The 11,555-nt window shown below is 48.0% G+C and overlaps 1 protein-coding gene across 3 annotated transcripts in view; it reads left to right on the forward strand.

The window, feature by feature from the left end:
* Window positions 1-11,555, forward strand: part of BCAS3 (BCAS3 microtubule associated cell migration factor) — a 384,390-nt gene that overhangs the window by 354,134 nt on the left and 18,701 nt on the right. For all 3 annotated transcript variants that reach the window (XM_035889526.1, XM_009633926.2, XM_035889530.1), the window contains one exon: window positions 5,609-5,776. In XM_035889526.1, the coding sequence (XP_035745419.1) occupies window positions 5,609-5,776 (168 nt within the window). The remainder of the gene's footprint in view (window positions 1-5,608; window positions 5,777-11,555) is intronic.

An 11,555-nucleotide genomic window follows, 5' to 3' on the forward strand; every position in this document is an offset into this window, starting at 1 on the left:
GCAAAGCCCGTCGCTCCTGCCGCCGTTTCCAGAGGCAATCATTAACGCTCACCCCTCGATTTAACAGCGGAGGCGAGCTGTTGCAAAGCCTGCCGCACGTAAGGCGCCGTGCGCGTGCCGGGGGAGAGCGGGAAGGCAGCATGCGAGCTGGGCACGGGAGGGGATCAGCAGCGCCTGCTGCCGAGCACGGGCACGCGTTCAAAAGTCGGCTATGGGGCAGGTCGGGGAGATTCCGCCTCCTCCGCGCTTAAATAAGGCATTTGCACAAGTCCCCCTTCGAGTACGGAGAGCTGCTGCTTTGTGGCGTTCCCCCCGGAGTAACAAAGTTATGGCATGGAAGGGAATTGGCAAACCCTGTAGGAAAGTTCAACCATTAATATTTAAACGGGGTATGTTACAATTTGACTCACTACTTTGGGCAAGGAATTTCCATGCACTGGTTCCTCACACGCCCATGGGTTTCTCGCTCCCGGCCGAGGCTTTTCTGGGCAGCGCTGTCATGCTCCCGCTGCGGTTACCGATGCGTCCAGTGCCCAGCGGATCAGGGCTCCCTTCAAAGTCCGCTCCTGCTTCTGAAGGGGCCAGAAAAGGCCGGGGCTTGGTGATGGGCAGCCCCTCGTCTCCCTCCGAGACCTTCTCGGTTGCGCCCCAGGGTCTGCCATCCCTGGGGGTCAAACCCCCATCCCTTTCACTAGGAGGATGCATCTTTTATCGGTTAAAATTGGCAGGTCATTTCCTCTCCTATTTACTCTGTTATTTTTGCTCACACGTATGTTGCAATATGCAAGGTGAGGCTCAAAACTGTCAAGCTCCTTAATAGAACCATTACTGTATTTTTGGAGAACGTACTCTTTTTGATTTACTGTTCCTTAGAAGACAGGAAATGGAGCTACTTGATTTCATATTTTAAACAAAGCCGTCCAGAGGTTTAATGAAAAAAATTTCCCCTGGCTTTCGAATTAAAGGGCTATGGTGAAAGATTTAGCTTAGCTATTTTGACTTAGAAAAATAACACACTAGAAGCATTAAAATATTTTGTAAAAATACTTTTTACTACTAGATTTTTCAGAGAAGAAAATAAGCTTCTCTGGTTTTCTTGGTCTTGGTTGGTAGGGCTAACTGTGAAATGAAAGGACATTTCCAAAGTTCGGGGCTTTTTTTTCTTTCTGTAAAATTTATTTTCCTTTTATATTAAAAGCCTTGAAACAATTGCAATGCAAAAGACAAATCCTGCGCTTCTAAGTAAGATAATTTGGTATGAGTAATGAGAGAGGCCTTTGCCATTAATAAAATGCGAGAAACGTTAAGCAGAAAGACAGGGGGCCTGATCCTGCTCCGTCCACCGGCGGCGCGAGTGAAGGGCGGTGCTCGTCGGGAGGCAAATGTCAGTGGAAGGGCAGAAGCGGGAGATGAGTATCAGGAGAAAATTAAAGTTTTAATAGGAAAATCCTGCGTGGGGAGCAGAATTAGCTTGGAGTGTTTGGGGCAGTGTAAAGCAAAACGCGCTGGAATTGCAAAACAAAGCCCTCTCGACCGAGATGTGAGAGCCAAGGTTTCTGCTTTGTTCCATTTGGTTTGATCTGAGGTTGTTTTCTATTTGCAGTGCCGTGGGTCTGGAATGGTGCTTGGGCATCGTACAAAGGAGGCTGATGGTCTTAATTTCCACTCGGTTTCATCTTCAGTAAATAAGGGAAGGAGTAAATGTTCCGCTAGCTTGAAAGCACCACGCGATAGCATGAAATATTGACACAGATTTAAGTCAATGGGATCTTTTTCGGTGATTTAATGAGGCTTCACCAGGACTTCACTAGTAATTGCTTGGCTAAACTAATACCTGATTTGCTTCTTTCTGGAACCGTTCCTAAATGCATTGCTCCTTTTCGGTGGAAGCTCTTCCACCACCAAAGCTGTATCAGGTCCAGGGGACAGGAGGAAGGCTGGGCTTCACACGTCAAGGCCTGATACCGGTGGCTGTCAGGAGGATTTCAGCGGTTTGTCAGGAAAGGCACGGGGCTAACTCTGCCTTCTCTCAGCCCTCCGGTCATCCCTTGAATCAGCAGGAGCTTCCTCAGCCGCGCTGGTTCTGCAGTTGCATTCTGGCTGCGGGTTTGGGGGATTTTGAGAGCAGGACACTCCACTGAGGTTTATTTGTAAACTTCCCTCTGGCCGACGATGGGGAATGTGATACGTTATCAACGGAGATGCTAGGATTGGAGAGGGGGGAGCAAGGCGGCCAGAAAGAGATTACGATTTACTCAATAGCAAAGATATGGTTGGCTGCTGTCGGGGTAAGTTTAACGCCGCTAGCTCATGTGCCGCTGGTAGCGATGTACGTAGGCGCCTGGGGAGCCACCAGCCCATCTACCATCTCATGCGCTTTGCAGAATCATAGAATAATTTAGGTTGGAAAACCCCTTAAAGATCATCGAGTCCAACCGTTCCCCTAACCCTGCCATCCCACCACTAAACCCTGTCCCTAAGCACCTCATCTACCCGTCTTTTAAATCCCTCCAGGGATGGGGACTCGACCACCTCCCCGGGCAGCCCCTTCCAGAGCCTGACAACCCTTTCTGTGAAGAAATTTTTCCTAACGTCCAGCCTAAACCTGCCCTGGTGCAACTTCAGACCATTTCCCCTCATCCTGTCATCCATTACCAGGGAGAAGAGAAGAATTGTCCAAGGCATAAAAATACCCAGGACTTAATTCTGCCTTGAAAAAAATTCTTTTACTTTGATACGTGTGCTGTCCGTGGATGCCACGGTAAGAAGAACAGGAAGGTCCATGACAATCGATCTTGTTTTTCCTGAAACAGTTTTGTTTTGCATCAGAGAGGGACAGAGCCAGGGCTTTATGGTAGGAAAGGACCTGCCCGTTCAAGCAAGGTCCCATTTTCTACCCCCACGCCCCGAGTGACCTCGATCGCACATCTGCGTGATCAGCTTTAGGTGGAACCCATTTTATCTGTGTGTATATTGGGAAAAAAAAAAGGAGGGATTTGCGGACTCCACTGCGACACAGAGCAGACGCCGGCGCGCAGACCTCCTCTGCCCCTGCCGCCCACGGGCCGGGCCATCACCCGCGGGGGACGCTGGTGGCCGGGGTCGCAACGACGGCTGGTGAATCACAGCCGGAGGCCTGGCCGTGAATCATGTTGCCAGATGTGCACTCCTGACACGGAGAAGGAGTGAAAAGGGAGGAAAGATAAAACTAGAGCTTCACCAGCCTTACGGTTTTTTACAAGCAAACTTTCTGTGCAGTTAATCCCTCGAACCTGCGTTTGCATTAACACTTGCAACCTCACACGTTGCTGCTAAGAAGTTTTGGCAGCTCTTGGCCCTGATTGCAGGGGTAACGCTGCACTTGTCTCCTTTGCTCTCCCTCAAGTATCTCAGAAGCCGGAGACGAGCGCTCTCCGAAGTTTCTCCCCGTACACGTATGCAGGCATCTTGGCAGAGCTTCAAAAGCCATTTGCCTTATTATTCATATGTCTGCTTATAGGAGCAGAAATGCTCCCATTTCTCACTTTCAGAATAAGGGCAGGCACTAGTGAAGAAGACATTTCTCATCAGCATCTCTGGCACAACCCTGCAAACCCGCGGGACCTCGCCACCTCCCCGCTGCCACCCTGGCGGTTTGGGATGCAGATTTAAAAGCCCCCCCCCCCTCGTTCCACGATAGCTCTCCAGGTACATGAACAGCCCGATCGAAACCCACTGAAATCGGTGGGGTCTTGGAGTGTATACGGAGTGGGGGCCTCAGCGTGGCATGAAACCACAGAAGGATGACTTGGAAAAGGAAGCTTCCAAAAAAGCCCAAATTTTGCTTTCCCTCCTGCAGTTAGGATAGCTGACACTATGGAAATGTTGCAGAGACCTAAACCTCATCAAAACCGCTTTGCCTCCTCACTGCATTTTCTCAACAAGCTTCAAGAGCCCTTGCTTTAAAACAAATTAGTAGACTGGAGCAACCTTATAAATCCAAAGACCCATTAAAAGTTGAAATATTTGGTCATTCCTCCTCTCAGTTTAAACTGGGATTCATCCAGAGTTCAAGTGCATGTATCACATAAGAGCCACGGTCCCGTTTTGTAGAGGTCCATTTTAGCGTTGATGGTTTTCTAGTGCCAGGAATCTACCCTGCAGCCAGGCAAAGAGATAAATCAAAGTTGTGCGCGCCGATGAAATTCAGGAGCCAGAAGTCACCATTGCAGCCCATATAAATCCCTGAATGCCAGCCCTGGTGCTTTTGTCCATGCCATTAGAGTTCAAAATTATCTGCCCCTCTTTGCTGATGTATGGATTAACCGGCTGCCCGAGTGTTTACTAACGGTTATCACCCGGTACTTTGGACGTTATCAGAGGAAGGGACGCCTGCCGCGGGGCTTGGTCTCTCACCCTTTCTATTACCACCTGTCAGTGGCAGGGGGTGTGCTGTGAAGCTGTACAGTCACAGACTACAAGTGTAGATAGTTTCTGACGGCTGATCAAAGGGGAAAACCAAAGGCCTGATAACAAGGACGTGTTTCATGTACTTTTAACTTTGAGAAACATTGGCATTTGCATTTTTTCCCCTCAGTCGGCTTGCAGAAAGCAGGCACAATAAATGCTGCATATTCGGTTACCTAATAGGTGAGTAAATAGTGTGTGCTTGAAGCAACAAAGCAGAACTGTAATCTCGTTCCAAGTGGGAATGATTTAAGTACGCCTTTGCAGAAGACTTGCTGTATAATAAAGCAGAATCATTTTAATTTGGACTTTGAAGCGATCTTGAATTCAGAGTCTAATCTTTGCGTTCAGCAGAACATCGTACCCCGTTGTGAATGAGGTAGTGACTGCAGGTTAAGGAATTATTTTAAGTATCCTTTGTAGGTATGTGGGCTCCGGCACAAAAGCCGACATCTTCACGCAAGCCCTGCTGATGAAAGAGTCTCTGTTAGCTCGCGTTTGACCTAAAATTTCACAGTGCGGGCGCAGGGAATAGCGCCGACAGCCTGGGCTGGAAGAAGGGCTGGCTCTTCCTTCAGCAGCCGTACTACAGACCCGCCGCAGAACGCACCCCGTCCTTTCCCCATCAGGCTGCCTCGCTGTTGCACTTTTCTGCTCCAGAGCAAGAAAGGGATATTGGCTAAAATTTGCGCCCCTTAGCTAAGATGAAATGGCTGTTTCCATTGCCCAAGACGGGAAGGGGGAAGAGCGCTCAACAGCAGCCCAGTGAAAGGCAAATCAACCTCCAAAATAATTTCTAGCTGTCTGACGTGTACTTAACAACATGTATGCGGTTTTTAACATCGCAGTTCCCGATTCTGTTGTCATTTCCATCGGTGCCGTTACGCTGGTTTCCTGACTCTCTCTAATGTGAGACCGGAATGGGGTCTGTATTTTTGATTTAACCTTTTTGCTTACAGCTGCTTGGTCAGAGCTGTTCGGTGGTTAGGGCTCTGCTTGCTCCTGCTGTGCTATTAACGCCAACGTCTTAACCAATGTGCTAAAATGAGCTTTTCAGGAACTCCAAATGCAAGGGCTTCTTTCTTTCCAATGCGATAAATAATACGTATGGAAGTAGTTTGGTCCCAGGGTCTCCCAAACATCTCCCGTTTGTTTGTTGAAGGTGCCTTCGACCGGAGCGTGACCTTGCTGGAGGTGTGTGGGAGCTGGCCTGAGAACTTTGGTCTCCGTCACATGTCTTCCATGGAGCACACCGAGGAGGGCCTCCGGGAGCGCCTGGCCGATGCGATGTGCGAGTCTCCCAGCAGGGACATAGTGGGATCAGGAACAGGTACAAAGAAGAGGTGTGATCAGAGATCACGTACATCTCACCCAATGGTGATTTTTATTTATTTTTTTTTTTTTTAAGTTTTGCTTTTCCTTTTCTCTGTACGCTACCTCTCTGATTAATTAACTTTTATGGGGATCTCAGTGGGAGATAAGTCACTTATAAAAAAAAAAATATTGGTAGATCACATAAACGTAGTCTGAGAAGCCCAAAGTAACTTGAAATAAAATACCGGTGCTTAGCGTATAGCTGTGACAAGGGCTCTCCTCCATCCCCTGCCAGCACAGGAGCATCTGAGTCTCTGTGCAGATCGCTGCCCTTGCCCACCCTGCTCCGAACAATGTCATAATCACGCACATCCTCATTTTGTGTCCTGAATAGAGCCACTGCGAAGCGCTGGTTCTGTAATCCAAATTAATCCATCTTCATCAGTGTCCATTATATTGATAAATTATATCATCTGTTTAAGTAAATGGAATGGCACGTCAGAGATTACGCTGCTCAGAAGGGGCCCGGTGGTAGGAGATGCTCAGAAACGTTCAAGCGCAGTTATTGCGGTTTCATTGTCTCCATTAATTTTGACTTGTTTTAAAAAACGCCCTCTAGTAAAAGGACCGGGCCCATCTTTGGTCCATGCGCCGTTTGTGTTGTGACCAGCAGCTAATAGTGATGGTGGCTTCTAACATCAGCTGCCAGCTCGCTTGTCACCCTTCTGGCAACTTGCCTGGGAAGGAAAAAAAAGAGGACAAGCTCTAGCAGAAACGCGTGGACGTGCCAACCCATGGACGCTACAGGAAGGCTGCGCAGAGCAGAAGCCTCTTTGCTCTTGCCCTCACCTATTGCTGAGGGCCTCGTGCTGCTCTGAGCTCTCCGGGCTCTGCACTGCTCCAGCTGGAGAAGCCTTGGGGGCTCTCCCATCAGGGTTCATCCCCCTGTTTTTCAGGTTGGGTCGTTACTGAGCGTGCAGCCCACGGCAGGTCACCAAACGGCTGCCACCTCCCACGGTCTGGAGGAGGCAGCCACAAAGAAGCAGAAGCAGAAGTCCCTGTGTGTAGGTACAAAGAGCAATAACCAAGCTGTTGAGTGGTGCAGACGCACCCTTCATAGCCCAACATGTCACCTTTCAAACTGTCTTTCCTCTGATTTCCAGCTTGAAAAAGATGGAGTCAAGGGATGGTTTAAGATTTGGTTTTAACAGGAAGAGTTGGTTGGACACCAGGTATGGGTCTCAGTTACAGATCTGGTGCAAATTCTCACCAGCTTGTAGCCTTGGATGAGGCACTCAACGTGCCCGTGACTCCAGTGCCCTATCACTGCAGCGAGGACGGAGATGCCTCACATTGCTGGCGCAGAGTTTAATCGGCTCGTGTCTGCAAAGGGCTGTGAAAGTGGAAAAACAGGATGTGTGAAAATGGACAAAGGCACGTATTTCATCACTTACTGACCCGTACGGTGATCAGAGTGAACCTTGGGATGGTATCCACTTCCGATAACAGGTCAGCTCCCCTCAGGCTGTGTACGTTAGGGGAATACCTCCTCTGAAAGCTGAAGCCATCTAGACGTGCCAAGTTAGGGTGACTGACTGCCCCGCAGACTTGACATTACATTATATTGTAAACCCAAGACCTTTGTCAGAGGCAGCAGTCTGTATTTTCCTTCCATTTTCACCAAACCCAGCTGATCGCAGTGTGTGCCAGCTTCTCAAGCACAAGATTAGGCTCACGGTACCGCAGGTGTAAAGACAGAAAGGAACCGTTTATAGAGGTGCCATCACTGAGCTAAAATTCAGCCAAAGAGATTTCTCCCTGCTTTTCCGCCAGACACATAAATCTTCATAACGAGTGTAAGATAGGTGCCATCGCAAATGTAAGCGGCAGTAGTGAGTAACACGAGCATTGACCCAACTCACCCCACCCCGTACCCTCCTCTCGCTGTCATTCCGCTCTGCGTTTTCCTGCCTGTCGTGGGATTCTCTCTATCACTAACACACTTTATTCTCAGGATCTGGGCATGTGGTGACTCAGTGCAGCAGAGAAAACCTGGTGATAAGGCTGTGAACTCCCGTGCCCTTTCCACTTCCATCCCCTAACAGCTCTTGAGCTGTTCTTCTTACCAGATGGCCATAAAAAGTCCTCTCCTGCTCAGATGATACCTGGAAAACTGCGCTTGCCTAGGGAGTCGACCAACGCCGACTACACCACGCGTGGCTGCGCTCACAAAAAAGAGGGCAGGCTGCCAGCCGTTCGGCAGGCTGCGGAGCACGGGGAAGTGCCAGCATCTGTCTGCTGGTTAATAAATGGGGGAAGACAAGTTTGGAGGTACATTACCCTCGCTTCAAAGAAGTGGTGTCTTTGTCGGCTCGTAACAAGTAGGATGGTTTTCACTTCCCCCAAAACCACTTACGTCTTAACAAAACGAGGCTGAACCAAATTATCTTTGAAAAACATTAAGTTTTCTGGCCCGGTTCTTCCTTGCTTGGATTCTCTTCTGCCCACTCGCCTCAGTGAAATGATAGCAAAGAGTTCGGCAGAGAAGGGCACTGTAAATGCGCTTGGTGGTAGTTGATTTATGTATCGGTACTGGTTCCAAAGATAGTGTTTATATTTCTGCATTGGACTCAAAATTATGGAAGTTCTAAACCTCCCCCTAATAATCCTAAAATGACTTATTTTAACCTATGCATGCCTTTATGTTGTGCATGCCTTTAACCCCTGTTTGTGCTCCTTGGATTCTCTTCAGTCCTTAAATATGTTTTGCAGAGGTTTAATGAAACGTGCAAAGTCTTATTTGAGCTGAAACATGAATTAATGAAAAATTCTACCTCTGAACGTGAAGATATGTGCGTGTGCAGCGCTCGGGTCCACTGTGTGGACAAAGGCAAAACGGGCAATAGGGTGGACAGGGAGACTTTATCAAGTGCTCAACTGGTCCTGACATGCACTTAATGGCAAGAGATAAATAGATTCTTTTAATGCCTTAACTGTTAGGACATAGCTGACACGTAGATTTATATAGTAATCAGGGCTGATACGCTGCGGTAGTGCCGAGGAAACGCGTGCTCATGGTACGCAGGCGGCGTTGGGGAGTAGATACCCGCAGCGTCTGTGTTTCTGACCTACCCCGTTGCGTTGCAAAGCAGGGTGAGCAACGCCTCACGGGTTCGGTGGTCCTGGCAAAGGCAAAAATGACCCAAAGATTGGTTATACAGGGAACATCGAACTGGAGGATACTAAAAACATGAGGAGTAATCTGGCATTTGCAAGGAGGGGGAATTAGGTGGCCTGATGGGTCTTTCCCACCTCTGACTCCGACTTGTTGCCAAGGGCTGTCGGACAGTGGGTGGGAGAAGAACCAGGTCTGGAAAATGACCCCCCCAAAAATCTACTTTCCTTGTGACCTAAATGATAACTCCAGTCATCCAGCTAGTTGACTTGATTGGGAAACCAGCTTTTCTCCTTGTTATCCAATTATCCAGACGACCCATGTCTATCTTAAGTGGAGTCTGCTGTACATAAGCTGTCAGCCCAGATACACATTTAATTCCAAAGAAGGCGTAAATTGGCAAAGATGCAAAAAGATGTTTTTGCTGTTTCAGTTTCTGTCAAACTCGCACTGAATAAAAAAAAAATGAAGGTCTACTCACAAAATGTTAGTGGTCAGTGACCTCTTCTGCTTGCAAAGCTTTGTTTTCCAGCAGCTACAATATTTACATTTGGAGTATAGTTTCTGAGCATGTGCTGGAGCTTCACATTGCATTCTCAAAAAAAAAAAAAAAAAAAAAAAAAAAGCCAGTATTGTGATTTATGAAACTGTGCCTCCAAGAGACAAATATCTCTGACGATGTTCCACTCAAACTGGACATGCGGGAATCACCAGCCCAGGCTGGAAATCTTTCCCTCCAAAAATACTGTAATCAGTGAATCCTCTGATTTATGGATTCCTTCAACAAGTACTTTTCTTAAGCTTTCAAATGCATTTTGGTCATTTCTAGGCATAATATTGAAAATGAAGCTATAATAGGGGACCGAGCCTTTACAGTCTGAGCGACAGGATGGTTTCTGAAGTTTATCTGTGGAAGACAATTTCCCTGGCTGGCCCCTGTTCCTGTGCCACGGGCGTTAAGTGTGCTGAAGCCCAGGAGACAGCTCCCCTTGTGTTCTCTGCCCGTTCCCTCCGGGCTGAGGACGGCGTCTGCAGCCGTGCTGCTGATGTGGGTTCTTCCGACAGAGGTATAGCATGGTCTGTGTACACCCCAGGGACCCAAATTCATGAGGCCTCCAGTCACGTCCACTTAAGATACAGGCTGGCCTGAAGAAAAACCGGTGGATTTGTCAGTCAGTGCCAGAAAGGAGTCACTGACTGCAGGCCAGCAGCAGCGAGCATGAAACGGTGCGGCTCTGCCTCTGCAGCACCAGGAGGAAAGGTATTCCCAACCCTGGGGAGTTCGTCCCAGCTTCTCCTCCTGTCTTTGACCTGGCTGAAAGGTTTAGCTCTATGTTAAATCTAGGCGCAGCTTCAGGCTCGACTTTCACATGATTTACCAAATCAAAGCCCGTTCTCTACTTTTTTCTCAGGTTTATTACTATAAAGCACGTAGCACAGTGACAGAAGGGTAAATTTATTCTTTAGGAGACTAACACAACAGTCGGGTTTTCAAGGGAGAATCATCAATATTGAAAATAAACAAATATTCGTCACTGCCCAGGTTATTTTGTCAGGCTAGGCAATACTGCAAACTTCCTTCCCTGATAAATGTGCTGCTGGAGTCCAGGCTGTGGGGATGCAGGATGGGGCTTACTGTGTTTGCAGCGCGCAATTCCAGTCCGTGCCAGTCTGCTGCGTCTTCTCTGTTACCATTTGTTTGGCTGCCTGAATGTTGGACTTACACGCCTATCTAATTTATTTTGACACAGCATACCCAAATCCACATTGCTGCAGCGTTTTACAAGTGGTGGAACTGTTCTGTGGACATACGAGAGGAGAATTGCTTTTTGTGGGCATGCATCGGGTTTTTTTAATTCATCATGAAATCCAGTACCCTATGATGGCTCAGTTTACGCTGCAGTTTGCGGAGCAAAATAACTTTTTTCTCTATCTATCCTGTCTCAGGAGTACATACGAACTTGCAGTAAGAGCTTATATTAAAGAGCATCCCCCAAATTTTGCATCTCAGAACCAGCACTGTAGGTCTGAACAGGGAAGGATGTGAGTATGGCACCATCGCAGTCAATACAACCCGCAAGGTTTGAAGAATTTAAAGCAAGGTGTTTAAAGCCCATTATAAAGTTTCAGTTAAAAAAAAAAAAAAAAAAAAAAAAAAAAAAATATGGCTCGTTTTCTTCCAAAACTGCAAAACTCCGGGTCTGTCAACTACCACCTGTGGTGCAAACGCCGCAGAGTGCCCTGCACCTCGCCCTTGGAAGAAACCGTCTGGATTCCTTCCAAAGTTCGTGAACAAACTCATAATGCGATGAAGGAAGCTCATATGTTGAAGCAAACTCTTTAACGTGATTAATGGGCTGTAAGTAAGTGGAGCTAATTAGACATGCTGTTAGGGAATAGCCCATACGAAACCCGGGATCGGTGCTCAGGGTGGTTGGGATCCTGGTCCCTAGCCGAAGCCATGTGGTTACACCAGCCTGAGCCAAACTGGGGTCCTGACACCCTTGAGCTTTGCAGGAGAACGTTTTTGAAATCTTTCTGTGAAATTTGTGGTTTGGCGAAGTGAAGGCACGCGCCTTCTGGCGTGCCTGGCTGAGGCGGGAGCCGCTGCCCCTGGATC

The sequence above is a fragment of the Egretta garzetta genome, unplaced genomic scaffold, assembly GCF_000687185.1.
Source record: "Egretta garzetta isolate BGI_Z169 unplaced genomic scaffold, ASM68718v1 scaffold112, whole genome shotgun sequence".
NCBI lineage: Eukaryota > Metazoa > Chordata > Aves > Pelecaniformes > Ardeidae > Egretta > Egretta garzetta.